The following is a 21,675-nucleotide window of genomic DNA, read 5'->3' on the forward strand; positions in this document are numbered from 1 at the left end:
CCCCTGCTTGAGTTCTCTCTCTGTGTCTCTGTCAAATAAATAAATAAAATCTTAATAAATAAATAAATAGAAAGACTTGTTCTGTGGGGGGGAGCTGGGGACAGGCGGGGGCAGGCAGCTCGTCCAGGCACTCCTGCCCGCCTCTCACGGAGGCCGGCTCTAGCAGGGGCTGGCATGCTCCCTCTGCCCTCACCCTCGCCGCAGCCTGGAGGGAGTTACTCCTGCGATCCCACTTTACATGAGAAGCGCAGAGGCACAGAGCGCAGGAAACGGGGAGCCGGGGTTGGATTCTGGGTCTGGCTCAGGTGCGTACCCTCTGCACTACCCAGCCCCGCCACTCAGGACACCCAGCGTTGGCCAGACCTTAAGCTCCTCTCAGACCCCATCAGGCCGAGAGGGAAGGCAAGTGAAGACTCCGGTCCTCACCCCGTGCCCACCTGTCGGCCACGGCCCGTTCTCAAGCCCCTGAGCTCAAGAATCATCAAGAGCTCCCACTGTTCCCCAAACCAAAGCCAAATCCCAAGGACCCACAGGCTGCCCACCCTAGTCTCTGTCCAGCTTTCTGCAGCCTCTGATCACAGTCACCTGGGGCCACCAAGATTTATCTCGGGACACGGGCGTTTGGGACAGTGGCCAAGAAAGCAAGTCCTACCACTCCAACTCACTAGGTTCAAATCCCAGCTCCACCGCTTCTTGGCTGTGTGACTTTGGCCAAGTAACAGCCTGGCTGTGCCTGTTTGCACATCCATAAAAGGGACAGAAATAAAATGTCTACCTGTCAGGGTAGATAGTGTTCAATAGCGTTAGCTATTGTTCTAAAGGAGGATCAAATATGCATACACCCCCACAGTTCAGGCCACCTTTGTCCCCAGGACCCTCCCGCAGGTATCAGACTCTGGCTGAAGTTAGGAGCACTGATGGTCCCACTCGGTGCAAGTGTCCCAGCCTGTGTATCAAGCTGCCCCCTTCCACGTATGACTCTGGACCTGCACTCCCACCACGAGTGAGAACACACGTGTGTGCACGTGTCTATGTGCCTCGGACGACTCCCTCCAGCGGGGCAGTCGCGTCGCCGGCAGCGGGGGGACCCCCATCCCTTCTTCCTGCCCCCAGAGCGCCCATGTGCAGCCCTGCGCCTGCACCACGGAGCACGTCCTGCCCCGCGGCCATGGGCCGGGGCGGTAGGCACCCACCTGTGGTTCAGGATACGGTGGATCATCATCCACTCAGGCTTGATGCCGTAGCGGTAGAAGCGCTCCTCCATCTTGGCATACAGAGGGTCCTTGTTCTTCCTCTTCTCGCTCTTGCCCTCCTCATCGCCCGAGCCGTAGTCAAAGGGCGGCGGCTCATCCATGTCGTTCTTTCTTTGGTAGTTGCGATACATCACCGTGTGGTAGAGCTCCAGCTGCTTGCGCACCGGCAGAGGTTACGGGGGGCAGGAGGCCGTGGCTCCCCCGTGTCCCTGATGCAGCTCCCCCAGCCTGGGTCCCCGGCAGCCTCCCGCTCCCCGCCTCCCAACAATGGCCCGCACTCAGTGCTAGCCCGCACCTTTCAGGACCAGAGCCTTGGCACAGCCATACCTGCCTGGTGCTGGGGGGGGCCTCACCTGTAGCTCCTTCACCCAGGAGCAGTGCCAGTAGGAGAGCCCCGCCCACTTGACAAAGAACTCTCTCTCCGGAATGCCCTCCAGGGGCTTGGGTGGGGGGACACCGGGCTCCACGTCGGGCCCCGGCAGCCCCACCATGAAGGGGGCAGGGGGCTCCGTCCACCTCCAGTGTAGGATCCGCTGGACTTTGCCCTTCAGAGGGGGGCACTGTGGACACAGGAGGGTCCCCAAGTTCAGGGCTTAGCCACAGCTCCCCCCCACCGAGGTCCCAGGGACATCAGGCTGTTACTAGCCTCTCTCCCACAAGCTGCCCTGCTCCCCAGGTCTGCCCCACCATAATTCCACCATGCTGCCCTGTCCTCAGGAGCCCGCACACACAGCACACACGGGAGATGGGCAACGCGGGTGTGTGCACATGCACGCACATGCACGCGCGCACACACCAGAAGCCCAGATGCACACCGGGGAACTGGGGCTTGCCACAGCACAGCCCAGGATCCGGAGGGTGGGGAATCTAGCACTGGGGGTGGGCCTGGGAGCCTTCAAACGCAGGCGGCGCCCAGCACGCGGCCACTGGGGGCAGGGGGTGGGGCACTCTCCTCCCCCTGCCTCCTGCCCTCTGCAACCCCCAGCCCTGGGACAGCCGCCAGGTCCGGAGAGGGACTGAGTGGGCAGTTCTGCTGCTGTGCGGCTTGAGACAAGCATTTTACCTCCCTGAGCCTGTTACCTCATCTAAAAATGGGCATAACAAACGCCTGTACTCGGAAAGACGGAAGCGGTAAAGGGATGCCCATGGACAGCGGCTGTGTGGCTGGTGTCCCTCTTCGTTATGGTGCAGGGAAAACTGCGTCTGGGTCTCAATGGGGTCTCAATGGGGTCGAGCCGCAGAGAGGGTCTTAGTGAGGCAGGGGGCGGGACTCGGGGATGGGTGGGGGTACTGTGGTGGACGGGGACTCCCGCCTTTGTTGGCGGCCAGCAGAGCGGGACCTGCAAGGAGCGGGGCCTGGGCCAGCGTCCCGGGAACATCCAGCGTCCCGGGAACATCGCAGGTGCAGCCAGCAGGCACTGGGCCTTCGGTGGGCGTGGCTTTGTGGGTGGGCGGGGATTAGCCCTACAGAGGCGGAGCCTTTGGCGGACGGGCGGCTCTGATGGGGCGAGGCCGGGAGCTCCGTGGCAGGGCTCGTGAGTGGGCGTGGCCCGGGCAGGTGTAGCGAGGCCTTTGTGGGCAGGGTCTGCCGGGGGCGTGGCCCAGGTGGGCGGGGAACTGCTCGCCGGGGGCGGGGAAGGGGGCGGGGAGAGGGCGGGGCGGCGCGGGCGGGGCGGGCGTAACACTCACAGTACAGCGCGGGCAGAGCCATTCACCGTTTGGGATCTCGGGCAGCGGCGGGTTGAGGCAGTGCAGGTGGTAGGAGGAGGGGCACGCGTCGCAGCAGAGCAGCTCGCCGCCGTCCTTGCACACGCGGCAGAACTCCATGTGGTCGTCCTCCTCCTCCTCGCAGCCGCCCTCCTCGTCGTCGTCGTCGTCGTCCTTCGGCTCCCACTGGATGCCCTCCTTCTCCTGGAGGGCAGCAGCCGGGTGGAGGCAGCGCGGGCCAGGGCCCCCCGCCCCGCGCCGCTCGGCGCTCCCCCTCCCGCGCGCCTCTCCCCTTCTTCAGCGCCCCGCGGGCCGCGCGATCCTGCGCCATCCGGGAGCCAGGCACTGGCCGCGCCCCCCGTCCCAGAGCCTCCGCCGCGGGCTTACACAGTGGGGACAGCTCCACTTGCCCTCCGGAGCCTTCTCCAGCTCTGGGTCAAGGCAGACGAGGTGGTAGGCTCGCGGACAGGTGTCGCACAGGATGATCTCCCCGCCCTGCTGGCACACCTCGCAGTAGTCCTGGTGGTCCGTCTCGTAGCCATCCCCGTCGTCAACTGGGGAAGGGCAGGGGCGGTGGTGGAGGGCCCGGTCCCCACTCCCAAAGCCCAAGCAATCTCCACCCCTGGCGGGACCGGTACCCAGTAGGTGCTTAATAGGTGCTGGATGGATGGATGGCAGGTGGGCAGGCGGCATGAACCGATGTCTGAGGAAAGGCTGAGGGTGGGGAGGGGGTTGGAAGTAAAAGCAGGCCGGGAAGAGGGCGGGCGGGGCCCTGGGAGGGAGGGGAGAAGGGCAGCAGGGCAGATGGCGCAGGCGGCCACGGAGCACTTCCTTCTCCAGGGCCCCCTTTGCCAGTGCACACGCCCCAGGGGCCTACACGCCCCAGGGGCCTACACGGATTTGGCCTCAGTGGCACAAGACCCCTCCCCTGACCCCGAAGCCCACTGGGGTGAGGAAGTTCACTGAGGTGAACTGTGTAACGGAACACAAGGAGGCCCTCCCCTGCTGACCACAGGGCACTCTGCACCCTGCCCCTTCTACCCGGCCAGCCGCGCCCCGGGAGTCCTACTCCTCCTCTTCTTGCGACGCCTCTTGCTCTTCTTCCCCAGGGCGGCGGAGCCCTCAGAGCGCACGGAGGAGCTGTGGATGCTGGCGCTGTCGAAGTCCGACTCCTCCCGCTCGTCCTCCTCGCTCTGCAGGGGGGTGGGGGCCTGTGAGCCTAGAGCCTGCACTGGGGGCTCATCCCAAGGGCCTCCCTGGCCTGGGCAGAGGATGGGGTAGGGCAGGGCATGGTGGAGGCTCCAGGTTCTCTCCACCCCAAAGGGCACCCCACATCGGTCTAGCCTGACGTCCTACCACCTTCCCCAAGCCCTGCTCTCCAGCCCTCAGACACAACTCACATTTTCCATACCTCTCCCCCAAGCCCTGCTCTCCACCCTGCCAAACTCCTCCACCTCCCTCAAAGGAAAGCCCTAAGGACACCTCCTCCAAGGAGCCTTCCCAGATCTCTCCTTGACTGGACCTGTTGCACAGCCTGTGTGCCAGGTCTGGTGTGTCCCATCTGCTTGTCGTTAGCTCTCTCTCTGTGTATCTCCCAGACACCCTCCAGACCATGAACACTCCCCGAGCAGGGCCCACCATGGCTGAGCCGAGAGGCTGGCACAAGAAAATGTGCTCAACAAAGACTTGCTGAGCTCAGCGGGAGCAGCAGCTGCGGGCTGGGTCACACGTGCTTCTCCGTGCTCCCCTCTAGAGCAGCTAAACTCAGATCTTGTCATCTGCCTCTACCAGGGGACAGAGGAATGGCTTCCGACTCTGCTCCTCTACAGAGGTGGGGAAAGGTGTGGCAAACAGGTGCCCTGCGGCGGTGGGAAGGGTATGTATGCATGCTGCCTTCCGTGCAGAAGGGAGGGCCAAAGGCTCCGACGGGGACTCAGGGTCAGTCTGAATCTGGTGCCAGAGCTGACCCTGGAACGGCAAGGGAGGGTCCGAGCTCCAGTCCAGCCTGATCCTGCCTACTTGCCACCCCTCCTCGGGTGACCCAGGCGCGCAGGCCCCATCAGGACTCTTAGAGGCCAGATGACGCTCCCAGCTGCTACCCAGATGCAGCAGAGCCAGAGGCAGGCCCCCAGCCCAGCGGAGTAGACGGGGAGCTCCCCACCCGGAGTCCTGATTCAGGAACGCAGGCTGCCAGCCCTGCATCCCCACCACCTGCCTTCGCAGGGCACACGCCTGCACACGCGTACGCACGCATGCGGAACGCAAAAGGCTGCTCACACACCCACGCACGTGGCCAAGTACATGTGGTCTCTCTCTCACACACATCCCAGTCCACCCTATCACACACCCACACATTTACACTCACACTCATGTTCACAAATACACACTTGTGTTCACACACATTCCAGTCCGCTCACACATTTACACACTCACGTGCTCATGTTCACAAATATGTTCCCATTCACACACACTTGGACTCACACACATTCCAGTCCTTTCACACGGTCATGTTCACAAATACACATGCCCACACTCATGTTCACACATTCCAGTCCACTCACACATTTATACACTCACAGGTTCGTGTTCACAAACATACATGCTCCCACTCACACACTCATCCTCAGACACATTCCAGTCCACTCTCATATTTGTACACGCTCACGCTCAAAAATACAGGTTTCCATTCACTTGTGCTCACATGCATTCCAGTCCGCTCACCTATTTACACACTCACACGCTCACACTCAGATACACGCTCGTATTCATACACCCGTGCTCACGCACATTCCAGTCCGCTCACACACTCACACACACATACGCTCAGGCACACAAACCCACATTCCCATTCTCACTCACACACGGCCCAGTCCACCTTCTCACACACACTCACCGAGGAGCCTTTCTTCCTCTTGCTGCTGATCCCTCCGAAGCGGAACTTGAGCCCCGCCGCCTTTCTCCCCTTGCCCTTCTTCTTGGCATCCTTGGAGCCTTTGATCTTCTTCCTCACTCCTGGCCCTGCAAAGTGGCAGAGGGTCATCCACACGGCCGTGGCTCAGTCACCTGGTGCCATGATTCCGGTCGGCCCCGAGGGACTCCGTTAGGGAAGAGTCACTCTGCCGCAGCCCCCTCCAGATGAGAAGTCTGAGCGGTGATGTTCTTGCATGAAAGTGACACAGCAAGCGCCCTTCCGTCTCCGCTCCGGCAACCACTGCCCTGATCCATGAATGGCAGAACTGCCAGCCATCCTGGGAACAACCCTGTGCTGTCCCCTCTCCCCAGAAAGGAGCTGTCCCCACTGAAGCCATGGCCCCCTGTGGCCAGCAAGGCCACCATGGGCACACCCACTCCCCTGGGGTCCAAACCTGGGCTCTGGAGGACAAGTAGCCCTTCCCCAGCCGCCAGCCTCTGGGTCACCCCAGGGCCCAGGCACCCCTGTGTCCAATCACCCATGGCAAACACCAGCTCCTAGGCAGCCAGCAAGGTTGAGGTTGTTTTTATGGGGCCGGCCACAGGCCAATTAGCCACCGGGGGAGTAATGGCCCCTCAACAGCCTCTCCCACCGGGCTGAGTGGAGAAGATGGAGCCCTGGCGGCAGGTGGACTTGCCCCGGGCCCTCCTTCAGCTGTTTCACACACAGATGGGGCTAGGAGCCCCGCTGTAACCTCCATGATGCCATAGAAAATCTATTTCAATTTCTCAGGCTCTGACCGGGCGGCTCCGGGAATCGATAGCTCAGTGGCTGGCACCCAGGAGGCAATGAGGAAGCGAGGCAGGCTGGGGAGGCCCAGGAAAGAGGCCAGCCAGGAAGCAGGGCAGGAGCAGGTTCTAAACCCCATTTATCACTCTGCCCACCAGACCCCTGCAGAGACCTGGAAACGGGGTTCAGCATCCCAGAAACCAAAGCTCCTTGGGGTTGAAAAAATGGGTGCCCAGAACGCCCTTAGCCCCTCCATCAAAATCCAATCAGAGTACCCAGAAAGGCTGAGCTACTGATGACCCCACCTTTGAGCACCCTGGGGAGATGCAGGTCTCTACCCCAATGGGGACAGAACTCCTCCACCTAGGGGAGGTCCCGCCCTCGGGGACTCCAAGTCACAGAGAGCCTCCGCCGTCCCTCCTCTCCCCAGACACCGGATACCCACCACTCAATCCGATGATCTATCTGCACCTCCTCCCAGGGAAGCCAGCCCGACCGCAGCCGCACTCATACACGTCCATCACCCCGAGGGCTGGGTCCTCAGACAAGTGGGGTCGGGGGCCAACCTTGGGACCTCTTCTCCTCAAACTCAAGAGCTCCCCCAACTCCCAGCAACATGGGCCTCCCCCTTCCCTTCTTCCACACCAAGTCGGAGGGGAACAGGTGCAAAAGTCCCGGAGCTCCGAGCACACCGTCTCCCCTGCTTCTCCGCAGCCCCGAAAGGGGGCTACGATGCCACAATACAGCTGAGCAAGGACGAGTGGGTCCAAGGTCAACCGAGACCCTAAGTCCTTGGTAAAGCCTGCCTCAGCTGTCCCAGCTGCCCGAGGCTATAGGGTCTGGAGAGAGACCGGCCAGCAGAGCCGGGTGCCCGCCCCCACCGCCCAGGCTTACCCTTGCCCTCCTTGGTCTTGGCCTTGCGGATAGGTACAGGCTGGGGGGCCTGCTGGGGACTGACAGCCAGTGGAGGGGCAATGGCGACGGTCTCCACGGCCGCGGCCACGGCCGCCGCCGCTGCCGCTGCCGAGCTCCCCTTGAAAGGATTGTTGGCGCTGAACTCCCGCCACTTGGCTCCCAGCACCGTCATCATTTTGGACATGGGGATCTTCGGGTTCTTCTTGGCGATGAGGGGCCTGTGTGGGACGAAAGCATCGCCGTGAAGGGGATGAGACCCCCCGACGACCCAGGCACCCTCCTCTTCTCCCACACCTGGGGGAAGCCCCCGTTCCAGGCTGGGCGAACCAAGCAGACAGCGAGGCAGGGCGCAGGGACGACACGGCCCGGAACTCCCGTCCATCCCCAAACATTTCTGATTCCTATTTACGTGGTTGGCTGGCGATCTTCTCATTGGGTTTCCAGACCCTGTACCACCCGAAGGACCAGAGGGAGAAGCCTCCTGTGGGCCACCGGGTGTCTAGCCCTATTTCTTCCCGAGCTGAGAGAGCCCAATGAGGGCTTAAAGCCCTGGGGATTGACGAGGACCACCATCCCCACGGCTCAGGGCAAGCAAGAGAAGCCTGGACCATCTGTTAAAATGACAGGGCTTCTGCCCAGGGCTGCTGTCCGCTGGATGGCCCCCTGCACCCCAGGAGCCTGGGGCTCTGTCCCCTAGCTTGCAGTTCCCTCTGCCACGGTGGCTGGGGGTGTGGCCCACCTGAGGAACTGGCTGAAGGCCTTGTAGTTGGTCAGCGTGCGGTAGTCGGCCTCCGAGAACAGGTACTCCACGTCATCCAGGCCCCACTCGGCCATCAGCTGCCCCGAGGACTTGGGCTCCTAGGGACACCCAGGCCAGAGGTGGGGTCAGATCACAGGCCTCTGACCTGCATCCCCACCCCAGAGCCCCCACCCTGGAGGCCTAGGAATGGGCGGGAAGCTTGTGTCTGCCGTTCCTACCCGCCCTCCCTCTCCCAGCCCACTGCCCCTTGGTCAGAGGCAAGGGCTCAGACACCAACGCATGAGGGGGCTGCAGGGCCAAGCCTGGGGGGTGAGTGTAAGGGTTCTGGTGGGCGGATGCTCTGTGCACACCCCCTCTACGCACAGAGACTGTAAGAGAGCTCACTCTCTGGGGAGAATGTGTTCTGTGAGTTTGGGCCCCAGGCCAGAACAGCAGCCTATGGGATTAGCCTAAAGGCCAGTTGTCCCTGGGGAGGCAGCAGGGCTGAAGGGCTGCCTGAGGCTGGGGAGAGACGAGGCGGCCTCGGGATGTCCCCCCCGTAGAGTCACACATGGAGCCCATGAAATGACAGACCACTCCTCTCCAGCTTCCAGGGCCAGGATGGGGGATGGGACAAGGGCCCAGCGGAAGGCGGACACATGTGAGGGCCCCTCGGCTACGGCTTCACTTTCCAGATGGGGCACGAGGCCCGAGGAGGCGTGTGACTCCCCAGGGGCACGCAGCGAGCTCTGCAGACGGCCGGGCCGGCTGGGGTCAAGTGGGGATGGGCGTGCTGGCCATGAGTCCGGGTTCTAGAGCCACACAGCCCCTGGTTCTAATCCTGGCTCTGCCCCCACACAGGCACCTGACTATGCCAGCTTCTCTGTCTGTAGAATGGGATAGCAGCACCTGCCTCCCAGGTGGGAACAAGTTAGCACAAGTGCTGGGGCGCCTGGGTGGCTCAGTGGGTTAAGCCTCTGCTTTCGGCTCAGGTCATGATCTCAGGGTCCTGGGATTGAGCCCTGCATCGGGCTTTCTGCTCAGCAGGAAGCCTACTTCCCCCACTCTCTCTGCCTGCCTCTCTGCCTACTTGTGATCTCTGTCAAATAGATAAAATCTTTAAAAAAAAAAAAAAAAGTCGGGGTGCCTGGGTGGCTCAGAGGGTTAAGCCTCTGCCTTCGGTTCAGGTCATGATCTCAGGGTCTTGGGATCGAGCCCCACATCGGGCTCTCTGCTCAGCAGGGAGCCTGCTTCCTCCTCTCCCTCTGCCTGCCCCTCTGCCTGCTTGTGATCTCTGCCTATCAAATAAACAAATAAAATATTTTTTAAAAAATTAAAAATTAGGGACGCCTGGGTGGCTCAGTTGGTTAAGCAGCTGCCTTCGGCTCAGGTCATGATCCCAGCGTCCTGGGATCGAGTCCCACATCGGGCTCCTTGCTCCGCAGGGAGCCTGCTTCTCCCTCTGACTCTGCCTTCCACTCTGTCTGCCTGTGCTCGCTCTCGCTCGCTCTCTATGACAAATAAATAAAATTTTTAAAAAAAAAAAAATTAAAAATTAAAAAAAAACGTTTAAAAAAAGAAAAAAGTTAGCACAAGTGCTTGGAAAGGGCCACTCCTGCCCCCCGTCACACTGGCTCCACGCAGCCCTGTCCCAGCCCCACCCGTGGACCCACTCAGCCAGTAGGCACCAGCCACACCCCGGAGCGTTCACTGGCCCAGGTCACCATCGCCCCTCCACTGGCTATCAGTCCCCAGGGCCAGGTGCCACTGGGTCTCCCATGTGGACAATGAACGAGGACTCAGGCCGCTTTCCCAGCTGCTGGAGAGGGCCACGGGTAGCCAGGAAGCCCAGAGCTGCAGTGACACCCACGCTCAGCCAGCAGGGTGCTGGGCCTGAGGCCAGAGCTGACCCCCTAGGGGCAGGGTGAAGGATGTGAAGACACAATCCCTGGGTAACACCCCAAGCTGGAAGCCCCCCACCCTCTCGACTCCCAGGCCACCGATCTAGCAAACCCCATCCCTGCCTCAGCCCCTCAGAGCTGGGCTATCTGCCCCCGCAGCAGAAGACCCCCAGGAGGGGCAGCCTCCTGTGGTCCCGGGAGCTGGGAACAAGGCCTGCCTGGCGCTCCCCGTTCTCTGTGCCCGTTCAGAGGGGCTCCCCTGAGGGATGCCCTCCCATGTTCCGCCGGCCCCACACATGCAGCCATTCCTGGAAGCCTCTGGGCCTCACTCCCAGCAGGAAGCAGAGCAGCAGGAGCCTGAGCCGGTGACAGTGCTGCAGGAGAACCTGGGGCCCACAAGTTCATCCCGCAAGCTGTCAGCCCTCAGCTGCCATCAGTCCCAGACGGTTTGCAACACACCTGCTGGCTAATGAAATCCTTCAGGGACCAGGATGCCACAGTGCTTCCTGACTTCAGTGGCCCACAGCCACCATCTCTGCCTCACCAGTGGGACTGGTATATACGGGCCCTTATCTTCGAATCCACGACTAGCCCAACCTGAGCTTGGGGCTGTGCGGACTTGCCGACACCTGCGGCTGCCCGAGAGCTGGGCCCAGGGCCCGTCCCCCCACCGAGGAGCCCTGCCACCGCTCCGAGACCTGCGGGGCCCAGACCTGCTTCGCATTAGGCCACATGTGCATGGAGAAGCCGCTTTGCCCCCCGGGGAGAGCCACAGGCCCCTCCATGCCCGGACCTGCACTCATGGGACACCCTCTCAGATGCCCATGCGGCCAGAAATTCAGAACACACACAGAGTAACAAAGTCCCCTTCCGCAGGAAGCAGGGCCGCCTGGCCACCTCTCATGGGCCGGGGCTCATCCGATGGCTTGTTTCCCCAGAGCGCTCCAAGGGAGAGGCTCCTGACCCACAACGTGCGTGAGAACTCCACTGTCCTCAGACAGAGCTGTGCACCCCAGCAGACAGAGGGACAGAAAATACGTCAGTAAGAGGCCGCTCCAAGTCTCCCTGCCCCCAACTCCTAAATGTCACCTGTCGTTATTGCAAATATATCTCCAGAACTTGGGCTCAGTGTTCCTCACACACTTGTGTCCACACTCATGCCCACAGGCCCACCTGCCCGGCAGCACACCCCCCCCACAGACACACACACACACACACCCGGGGACGGAAGGATGCTCTGCCCCTTTGCTTGAGGGGGCTCCCAGGCCAGAAAGCAGGGGGCGGCCCATCCCAGCCGGACATCCCACTCGAGCGCAGGCCCCTCCAGCGGGGACCCAGGGGTTACCTTCAGACACCCGTCGTCATTATCATCCTCCTCATCATCCTTCCTTTTTCGCTTGGCTTTTTTCTCCTTCTTGTCCTTGAGCTTTTTCTTCTTCTTTTTATTAGGGGAGTAGTCGCTGCCCTCACTCTCTGACTTCTCTTCCAGATCCTCTTCGTTTTCGGAGAGCTCATCGTTGCTTCCCTGGAAGAGAAAGGAGCTTGGTGAGGGCAGCAGGGGCCAGAAGAAAACCCAGAGTCCTGGGCGGCAGGACTGCCCTCCACGCCCGCCCCCGCACCGTCAGCCGCCCACACTTTGCAGATCATTCAGCATCAGGCTGCTCACAGCCCGGCACAAGCCCAGCCTGAGGGGCTGCCCCAAGCCAGCACTGGGCCAGGGTCCTGCCCCCGGTGCCTGGGCCCCCAGTTCAGTGCAGCCGACCTGGACCCCCCCCCCCAAAGGGTGAGGCTCAGGCTCTGCTTCAGTCTGAATCAGGTTTCTTTCTTTCTTTTTTTTTTTTTTTAAAGATTTTATTTATTTATTTGACAGAGAGAGATCACAAGTAGGCAGAGAGGCAGGCAGAGAGAGAGAGGAGGAAGCAGGCTCCCCGCCAAGCAGAGAGCCCGATGCGGGACTCGATCCCAGGACCCTGAGATCATGACCTGAGCCGAAGGCAATGGCTCAACCCACTGAGCCACCCAGGCGCCCTGAATCAGGTTTCTATAGACTCGAGGATTTTAACCAGTGTGACAGGAGAGCACTGGGCCCCAGGAATTTGTGCAGGACGTGATGTCCAGAGCCAAAAACCCCAAAGTGCCCAGGGGGAGGGGGGATGGGGGGAACCACAGGGGAGCAGGTGGGCGAAGTTGCAGGGGGTGTGAGCCAGCACCCGACCTCCCTGCAGGCACGTGCACCCCCCTGTTGAGCAAAACCCGTAATTACTGTAGACCCCGCGTCCCAGCTTCGTCTGTCTGTGGGCCCTCCAGAAGCTGCTGCGGCCCAGCCCACCTTCTCCAGCTCCCCTCCCCGCCGCCTTGGCTCTGGAGGAGACAAGGTAATTTAGGCAGCTCTTAAGCTTGGCTTCCTTGATTTCGTTTTCCTTCTGCACAGGCACCAAATGGCCCATTTATATGGAGATAAGGGCGTTCACAGCCAGAGCACCCACCAGAAAGGCACTGCCCCTCCAAGGAGGCTGCCTGTTTACTCTCCGCCTCTCCAGATACAAGTGAACTGCAAAGCCCTTCCCAGCCCCCTCCTGGCCTGGGTCTGCAGGAGAGGCTGGGCACTGAGGCTCTAATTACCAGCACAGGGCTTGGCGTTTTCGAGTTGGCTGTTGACTCTTTTCAAGGTGAGCAAAGAGAAATACGGAAATAACGGAAAACTCGAAAGGTGGCAAATGACCTTGGGAAACAGCACTGGGGGGGGGGGGGGCGGAGAAGGCTGCAGATGAGGTGGGGAAGGGGCAGGATGGGAGGGGGGAAGACAGAAGCAGGTGGGAGAAAGGGAGGGGGAAGCAAAGGCAGTGGGTCTGTCTGGAGGCTCCGGGGAGGGTCCCACGGGATCTCTGCCCTTTCCCGGCACTCAGTTGAGAGGTGAGAGTCTTTCCCCAGAAGGGAGGCTCTTCCCAAGATACAGCTGGGAAAGGACTCCCCCACAGGCTCCCTGCACTTCCCGACTGTCCCCCACTGGGCTCTCAGCTCCCAAACCTTTTATGCTCATTAAGCCGCTGAGTCAGTGTGCTGGCTGGCCGTTGGCAGACAGCAGGGCCTCTGCGCCCTTCCGGAACTGGGTGTTTCCCGGAATACTGACTTGCTCTGCGGGGCCCCAGGGGTGAAGCTGGTCCTGGCTGCTGCTGGAACCTGCCTGGGGCAGGACAGCCTAGCAAGGGCTCCTGCTCCCACGGCAGATGCCAATGCAGAGCCCTGGGGCCACCGCTCCCAGCTCTGCCACAGTCCTCTGGGGAGGCAGGGGTCAGACAGGGACATCTGTTTTCCTGAGAGTGTAGTGTCCGGCCAGTTTCAAGAAACCACCCTTGAAGACACCTGAGAGGCAGGCTTTACCCCATGCCTCAGCCCAGCCAAGGTAAGGATGGCAGGAGGCCGGCATGGATTTCAGCACCTCGGACAGAGGCTGTGGGGCGGCTGCAGGGAGGGGCATGGGGCCCGGCCCTCAAGCTGCCCGGGGTGGACCCCACACACCAGACCGGAAATGAGGCAGGACCACCCATGTCTGATTGCCACTCGGCTGAGACTCGAGTGGCCCCGCTGTGGGTCCTGGGGTTCCTCAGGGAGTCTGCAGGACACAGAATGGCCTAGGACCTCTATCCCTTGCTAGTCTGACCTCAGCGTCCTCATCCGTGAAATGCGGATTCGACCAAGGGTGGCCAGAAGCACAGAGGAGCTGGGGTGAGAGGGGGCTGCACACATTTTGAAAGGGGAGAGACCCAAGCACCCATGACCCAAACTCTGCTTGGAAGACAAAGACACAGGCCAGATGACAGACTTCAGGACAACCCCAGCCTCACCCTTCCGGAGTCTGCAAGTCAGGACCTGGCTAAGCCAACTGCAGAGCCTGTCCCCGGCTGGGTGACATGATGGTGCAGCTGGGCAGCCCGAGGCTGACCGAAGAGGCCATTGTGACAACAGCGGAGGGAGGACCCACCTGGGCTTCCGACGGGAAGTAGGCATTGGCATTCTCACCTCCTAGGAGAGGTGAGGAGCAGCGGGCGCAGCTCTACCCGCAGGGCCCAGAGAGAGCTGCAGGGAGGGAGGGAGAGCACCTCCAGCAGATTTCACTGTCTGTGTGTGTGGCCTGGATGCCAGGCCTGGAGAAAGGCCCCAAGCTGAGCCTGCCAGAGGGCTGGCCCAGCATCCATTCCAGGGCTAAATGGCAGAGCAGGGGCGCCAAGATCCTCCCCAGGGAATGAGTGAGAGCTATTGAAGAGCACATCCACCACTCACCGGTGCCCCAATGGCCCCATGGGTGATGGCAGTGGTTGCAGCCCCTCATTTTAGGGACAGGGAGACTTCTCCCTCCACTGGCTGCCTGCACCAGGGAAAGCCTTGTCACAAAGAAAGCTCTATTCCCCACTTCTCCCAACTCACCACCTTGACCCTCTCCAGCAGTGCCTTCTTCCCCCTCCACCAAATGAAGTTCACCCTGCCCAGGACCACCACCCCCTGCACCCCGACTTCATCCAAGCCCTCCTGATTGCTCACGGTGGGGTAGGCGTGCAGGACAGGTCTTCGGAAACTGGTTTCCCACCGGCATCGTAAGCCTACACCCACAGCAAACCTCTGCATCCAGCTGTTTGGACCCAACAAGACCCGGGCCTCCTTTATTCTCCCCCCAAAATCTTTCCTTGCAGAGCAAGGGGCGAGCGGAAGAGCAGCAAGTAGTTCTACAAACAACGTGAAGAGGAGTGGCCCAGGAGCAGGACCTGGAGGGATGTAGCACGGCTGGTGGCGAGAAGGAAAGAATGACAGAGAACCAGGGGTAGACCAGGCGGCTCAGTATCTTGGAACTTACAGAAGGGGTTTGGGGCCAAGCCATGTTCAGGGGAGGAGACACAGACACCCTCTTGGTAAAGCCTGGAGCCAACCTCAGCCCTAAGCCACAGCACAGGCTGTGAACCCGTTGGGGCTTTGACCTTGATACTGTCCTTTGGGCTGGGGCCACCCCAGGCGTGACTGCAGGGGAGACACCTTGTGGTAGAAGAGTCTTCGGGGACCCCAAGGCCCCCGCAGAATCCATCTGCTTCCTCAAACACCACGCCCAGCTGCCAGGAGGGCACCCTGCCCTGACCATGGCCCACTGAGGCCACCACATGCCACCAATGCAGGCCCCGGGGACCCCAAGTGGACCGCCCCACCCGCCCTTCCTCCTCCCCAGCTCTGCGGATGCCTTTTATCCACGCCTCCATCTCCCTCTCCCTTCCCTCTGCACCCAGCGCACACGCATCTCCCAGCATCTCCCGATAAAGGAGGCATTTACACTCCAAAGGGAGGATTCAGAGAGTTGGTCATTCTCAATTTGGGGTCCTTCAAGATTGAGAGGGAAAAAGAAAGAATGAAATATGAGCCTTCCCATTCACGAGTGTTATAAACAGTTATAATTTAGCACTGAATAATTGGTTGCTATGGTAACCGCTGCAGTACAGGTTGAAATCATTTCTCCCTCCTGCGCTGGGCCTGACAAGGAGCTTCATCTACATATGCTCAGGTTCTGGCCGCAGCCCGGTTGTTTTATGTAAATCACGATCCGGGACTCGCTGCCGGTCCCCAGCCCCCCACCCCCCACCCCCACTCCCCCCACCCTCCCAAAAAAACCCTGTGGGACCCCTCTTCTCCCTCCACCCACCCTGCCTTATCTTGGGGCCACCTGGTTGGAGATGATGGGGAGCACAGGGTGAAATCCCGCACCCCATATCCTGTGGACCCAGGCAGGCGGGCGGATGGGCGGGGGGCAGGGGGTCAAGACGCTGCTCTCCAGCCACAGCCTGCTCCAGACCCTCTAGGCTAGGACAGCTGGCCGAGCCAGGCTCTCAGGAGTACAGGGGAGGGGCAGCAATGACCTAAAGGTCACCTTGGGGGCCTGCCAGGCAGCAGCATCATCGGCCTGGCCGTCCACCCCTACTGAGAAGCAGAAGAAAGGAGAGAGCTTGAGCAAGGGAGGGGAGGGGAGTGGGTGGGGCTGGAAATGGGGCTGGGGGGGTGGAGAAACGGAGAGGCAGAGAGGCGGAGGGGAGAGCGCGAGGGACCAAGAGGCTGAGGCCAAGCCCCTGGCCAAAACAGCAGAGCGAGACACAGAGAGGGCCCCAAACACACGCATCGTCAGGTAGGTCCTGGGGAAGAAGGGAGGGGTGAGACCGGAGTGAGCCCAGCCCTGGGAGGGGGAGGCCAGCTCCAGCCCCCTCAGGCTCTGGACACCACTGGCCCTCGCAGCCCCGACCTCACCACTGTACAGACACTGCCCACCTCTAGCCTCCTGCCTAGCCAGGGCAGGGCGGGTAGGGGATGTTCCTGCTGCTCTGTGTACCCGGGAAGAAAGGGGAAAATTCAGCCCAGTCTGCGGCACCCTTGGTGGTCCTCCATCTGCATCTGGGAACTGGGCCGATACGGCCTGAACTGGCCTGGCGTCCAGTCCAGGACCAGTGCCCGTGAAAGCTGCTGCCGAGAGGAAATGCTGAGGAGGAGCTGGGAGGCGGGCTGTGCAGGGAGCTCCTGCCCTTGCACAGGGCACAGCACGGGGCCCCGGGGTCCCAGACTCCATGTCCGCCCACAAGGTCCACAGAGCCTCGGGTCTGGTGGGAGGGAAGACAACATGCCAAAGCCTCCGGCAGGAGGTCTGTGCCAGCCTCGCAGGGTCCCGCCTGGCCCGAGCTGTCTATGCTCTGGGCACAAAGACAAAGGACCCTGGAATGTCCCGCTCAGGAGGACAGGACTTTTCCGATCTTGCCCTCCAGGGTCTGTATGTGCCCGTCTGTATGCGATCCAGGCTCTCAGGACACCCCTTGGGCAGAGCAGCTGAGACCCCTTGGGGCCTGACCACCCCTCTCCCCACCGGCCGCTGGCCTGACCCCAGCAGGGCCCCCCACGCACCTCTTTCTTCTTCCGTTTCCCTTTGGACCGGTTCTCCTTGAGCTTCTTGGATTTCTTCTTCTTGGGAAGGCCTACGGGCTCCTCAGGGAAGTAGTCGTCAAAGCCTCCAAGGCCACCATCTTCTTCCTCTGGAGGAGGCGTAAGTGGGGGCGGGGATGACTCTGCCGCTCCCATCAGGGAGGCCCCCAGTGGGACAGCCAGCCCCACGGGCCTCCCCCTGCCTCCTACGCCCCCACCCCTTCCCTCATGCCCTGGCCTCCTCACAAGCCCTCAGAGCCACCAGCCCAGACCCAGTGAGCAGAGTCCCAGCTCAGGCGGGCTGTGTCCCTGGTCCTCACTTCTTGGGGCCTCTCCTCCCCTCACCTGGCTCCCCAGTGGGAAGTCACCCCGGAATCACCAAGCCACCTCTGGCTGGCCCCAGGGAGGGGTCGGGGCCTATTTCTGCCCTCCAGAGGCCCGCAGTGTGGCCAGGAGATGGCCCGTGAATGCCGGCGGAGGGGGACGCACGGGTCACATCACCCAGGACCACCTGGAGCCACACGGGGTTGGAGGGAGACCAACGAGGAGGAGGCCAGGCTCCCCCTCACTGGGGACCAAAGACCCCCATCGCCTCTCCCGCCCGAACCCGCACACACGCCCACACGGCACAGCACACCCCAGTCTCACACACAACACGCCAAACCCTTTCCGCCTGGGCACCCGGGAAGATGTGAAATTCCACGGAGAGAAGCCACATCCGCCACATGTGGGTTTCCAAAAGCGGCCACCAGTCCTGAGCTCCCTCCCTCCTTGGTGAATTTGAAAGGCCAAGAGGGGAACAGGACCAGTGTGAGCGCGCAGCGGGATTATGTTGGAAGAAGCAGCTGGCTTCAAGCTTCAAGCCACCACCACCCTCCCCGCCAGCAAGGAGAGGGCTTGACGTGTGCCCCTGGGGCCTCACTCCCACCCAGGAGATCAGAGGCGAGAAAGAGCAGTGAGCCCTGTGTTCCCGGGGTCGCAGGGGACAGTGTTAGTAGGAAGAAGGGGAGAGTGGGGAGGTTCTCGTGGAGGCAAGCAGCAGCAAGAAACAAACTCCCCAGAGTAGAGATCTATCCAGAAGGAAGCCACCAGACCTCCCGAGTTCACAAAAGGGGGGGGTACAAAGAGAAGAGCCAACCAGGGTTCCACCCCCAAGGGGGTTGGGGGGGGGACACACAACAGGGAATCTCAGCCTGAGCTCATCTGCCACCCCGTGACCCAGGAGACTTTCACCGGGAAAGGGGCAGCGGGTCCCTGCTGAGTCAAGTTCAAGGAAAGAGAGCTAGCCCCGACCGGCCTAGGAAACCCGCCACAACTCACAGCAGTTGATGACCGCGTCAGTCGGACAACAGCACAGTGCCGACAGGCACACGCAGGCGCTCAGACACGCATGTGCACACCCAGGACACACCAACATCAGGCCTCCTGTCTTCCACACAGGTCCCCCTCACGCCCCTCCTGGGGTCCCTGTCCCCTAGAGTCCCCAGGGTCCTGTGGCTCCCATCGCCACACTCTGGGTGCAGCTAGAGGGCGCTGGTGACAGCGGGCCAAGGGGCAGTCCTCCCTCCCGCCCCAAGGCTCTCCGGGGCTGGTTGCCACCTGTACCACTCCCTACCCGGCGCACCACCATCTGGGCAGCCCTCTGCCCCGAGGCCTCCCTCCAGGGGTGGGGGCTGTTGTACAAGCCCCCCAGGAGTCCGTGGGGTCCCAGTCCCCTCCCCATCCTGCTGGACAAACATAGGTGTGGAGAGAGACTGTGGCAGGACTGGGAGCCCCTACCGAGGCGGCGAGCTCAGCAGTCCTGGCTGGTGCGGGGCGTGGCGGGGCGGCCGGCCCAAAGCTGAGTTTAATGTGGGCCAGGTCTTGAGAAGATCCAGGCTGAGCTGACCCAGTCCTGTCCTGCCCCTCTAAGCCCTGGCACAGGATGGGCAGGGATTTTTCAGACTAGTTGAAAACCCGTACGGGGTCCCCCAGAGTCATCCTGGAGTGGCGGGGTCCGAGGTTGGGCCAGAGCTGTGCATCCACCCCTGCCCACCCCCACCCCTGCCTCCACCTCCCCCAGAGGCACAGGGAGACTGCCTGAGAGAGCCACCCCTGCAGCCTGGCAATGCCCAGCCCTGGTTATATAAGAAGCAGGCTGATGCAATCGGGGGGGCCCTATCCCTCCTGCCACCTCCCCAAGTCCCCTGCTCCCCCAGCGGGGCAGCCCCCCACACTGGGAAGGCCAGCTGGGCACCTGGTCACTGACGGGCCAACCCGCCAGCACAGCTCACAAGGGGATGAGCAGGTGGCTGTGGGAGGTTATCTGTGCGTGGGGGGGGGAGGTGGAGGAGGGGGCAGGGGGGGGTGCCCACACTCTAGGCCTAAGCCATGCCCACAACAAGCCTCAGAGGATGAAGCCCCAGACCCTCAGCCACGGACAGAGCCCCTCCTCCACTCCCAGAAGCCCTCCCGGTCCAGGGCCATCTGCTGGATTAAATCCCTCCTCCGGGAAGGTTCCAGAGCCGACACACTAGGATAGGGACCCCACACCCCGCCCACTCCCCATCTCTGTCCACACTGATTCTGGCAGCCTGGAGGACCCCCAGAGCCGAGCTCTGTGACCCTCCCTCCCAACCCCTCAGGGTCGCACCCCCACCCCTGCCATCTTCACCCTCAGCTCCCCCTCCTGCCTCTGCTGCAACAGCCTCTGCGCTTTCTAAAACCAGACCTGGGGAGTCAGACCCAAGTAACCCAGGCCCGGGGCCTCAGAGCAGCTCCCCAAGCCCCCAGCCCCTTGTCCCCTCCTCAGGGCACACAGTCAGGGGTAAGGTGGGATCCCACTGGCCCCGGGGTGAGGTTCTCAGGAAAGAGCAACCCCAGGACCCCCTGCCACCCCCACCCCCAGCCGGCAGTGCCCTCCCGCACCAGCCCTGCCCCTGCAGGCCCCGAGGCTCCATCGATCCAACCTGGGCTATAATTAGGACCCATTAGCCTTGTTATCTCTGCTACCTCCTGAGCTTCCAGGTCGGGAGCAGGCCCGGGGAGGGGGCAGGGGAAGCTGCTTTGGAGACAGAGACGGGCAGGGGGACAGAGGGGTGGAGACAGAGCGGCAAGAGAGAGATACCTCAGCTGCTTCTTCCTGAGCTCACCCACAGCCCTCCCCCTGGCTCCGCCCTGGGGGACCCCCAGGCTGGCCTCAGAGCCACTGAGAGCTGCAGCCCCCATGAGCTGGGTGGGTCCCTCCCGTGGCAGCACGCTGGCACAGTGCCAGGACCCACGGGGTCACCCGTGAGGTGCTGGGAGGGGCAGTACCAGGGGGTAATTTGTATTAATTCACCGACTCCACTCAGGAGCCCTGAGAGGTGGGACCATCACCCCTGTTTGCAGAAGAGCAGACAGGCTCGGAAGCCGCCTGATTTTACCCGCGGAGCTTCAGAGCCAGCAGGTGGCAGAGCCTGGGGGGAGCCCGGACAGGTGGTCCTCCCCTCTGCCCCTCTGCGGGCACCCGACCTCCCCCCAGAACTCAGGCCTCCCTGCATTTACCCAGAGGGCGCTTGAACAGCGCAGCCCGTGTGCCGAGCCTGGGCCTCAGCCTAGGACCCCAAGGTGACTCAGGTTGGCCGTTGGTCTGGAAAGTCCCACGGGGCCCCACAGGGGATGAGTGCTAGTCCACTCCACACTCTGCCCAGCTCTTGCCCCCTCCAATGGGAAAGAACGCAGCCCCTCGGGGAGCTTTGCAGACGCAAGTGATCAGAGAAGGACAGCACGCGACGGGGAGGGAGAAGTTCGGTCCTCTGATCTGAGGGCGCCTGAAGGCCCAGTGCAGGGAAGAGCTCCACTGCCAGGTCCAGAAAGACAGGCCAATCTGCTAGCAATGGGGACCCAGCCCAATACCCGCCATCCTCTCTGGGGCCTTGGGGAGAAGGCTTCTTCTGTCCTCCACCTCCAACCCCCCACCTAGCAGGGGACAAGGTCGCCTGGTGGCCGGGAGGGAGGGAGGGACAGGGAGTGCAGACCTCAAACCACCACCCCTTCCTGGCCTGTTGCCCCCAATACCTTCCCAGTTGAGCCCACCTCTTCTTCATCCTTAAATGGGCCTAGCAGTGCCTCTGTCATGGGGTGATAGAGAATTAGAAGCCATGAGACGCTCAGTAAGGGCTGGGCGACGGCAGGTAGAGCTCAGGGCCCCCGGTGGGGTGGCAGAGGGTGGGGGTCTCCAGCTGGCACACCGCTGAGCCAGGGGTTCCCAAGGCCTCTCGAGGGCTAGCCCAGGGGGCCACCAAGATGAAGGTTCCCATCAGTCCTTGGAACACCCCTACCCCACAGGCCCTCCGAGATCATGGGGGGGTGAGCCCTCCCGCGCAAGTGAGGGTTAGTAATTTATTTATGACATTTAACAAAACCCAGGCATCACCTCACTGGCGTCTCATCAAAGAGAGCATCGGTTCTGAGCACTCTGAGGCTTTGACCCTAAGGGACTGCGACCAGGGAGTGGGGATGAGGAGGACAGGGACCCAGGGCCAGCAGGGACAGGCCCCC

The 21,675-nt window shown here is 61.9% G+C and overlaps 1 protein-coding gene across 2 annotated transcripts in view; it reads right to left on the reverse strand.

Annotated features, from left to right (window-relative positions):
- CHD5 (chromodomain helicase DNA binding protein 5) overlaps nucleotides 1-21,675 on the reverse strand; it is a 60,099-nt gene that overhangs the window by 33,964 nt on the left and 4,460 nt on the right. For both annotated transcript variants that reach the window (XM_059135116.1, XM_059135117.1), the window contains exons 2-11: nucleotides 17,137-17,264; nucleotides 11,561-11,740; nucleotides 8,315-8,433; nucleotides 7,555-7,793; nucleotides 5,854-5,978; nucleotides 4,030-4,153; nucleotides 3,348-3,514; nucleotides 2,943-3,164; nucleotides 1,607-1,813; nucleotides 1,194-1,405 (exon numbers count right to left, since the gene is read on the reverse strand). In XM_059135116.1, the coding sequence (XP_058991099.1) occupies nucleotides 1,194-1,405; nucleotides 1,607-1,813; nucleotides 2,943-3,164; nucleotides 3,348-3,514; nucleotides 4,030-4,153; nucleotides 5,854-5,978; nucleotides 7,555-7,793; nucleotides 8,315-8,433; nucleotides 11,561-11,740; nucleotides 17,137-17,264 (1,723 nt within the window). The remainder of the gene's footprint in view (nucleotides 1-1,193; nucleotides 1,406-1,606; nucleotides 1,814-2,942; nucleotides 3,165-3,347; nucleotides 3,515-4,029; nucleotides 4,154-5,853; nucleotides 5,979-7,554; nucleotides 7,794-8,314; nucleotides 8,434-11,560; nucleotides 11,741-17,136; nucleotides 17,265-21,675) is intronic.

This window comes from Mustela lutreola, chromosome 10 (assembly GCF_030435805.1).
Source record: "Mustela lutreola isolate mMusLut2 chromosome 10, mMusLut2.pri, whole genome shotgun sequence".
In the NCBI taxonomy this organism is placed as follows: domain Eukaryota; kingdom Metazoa; phylum Chordata; class Mammalia; order Carnivora; family Mustelidae; genus Mustela; species Mustela lutreola.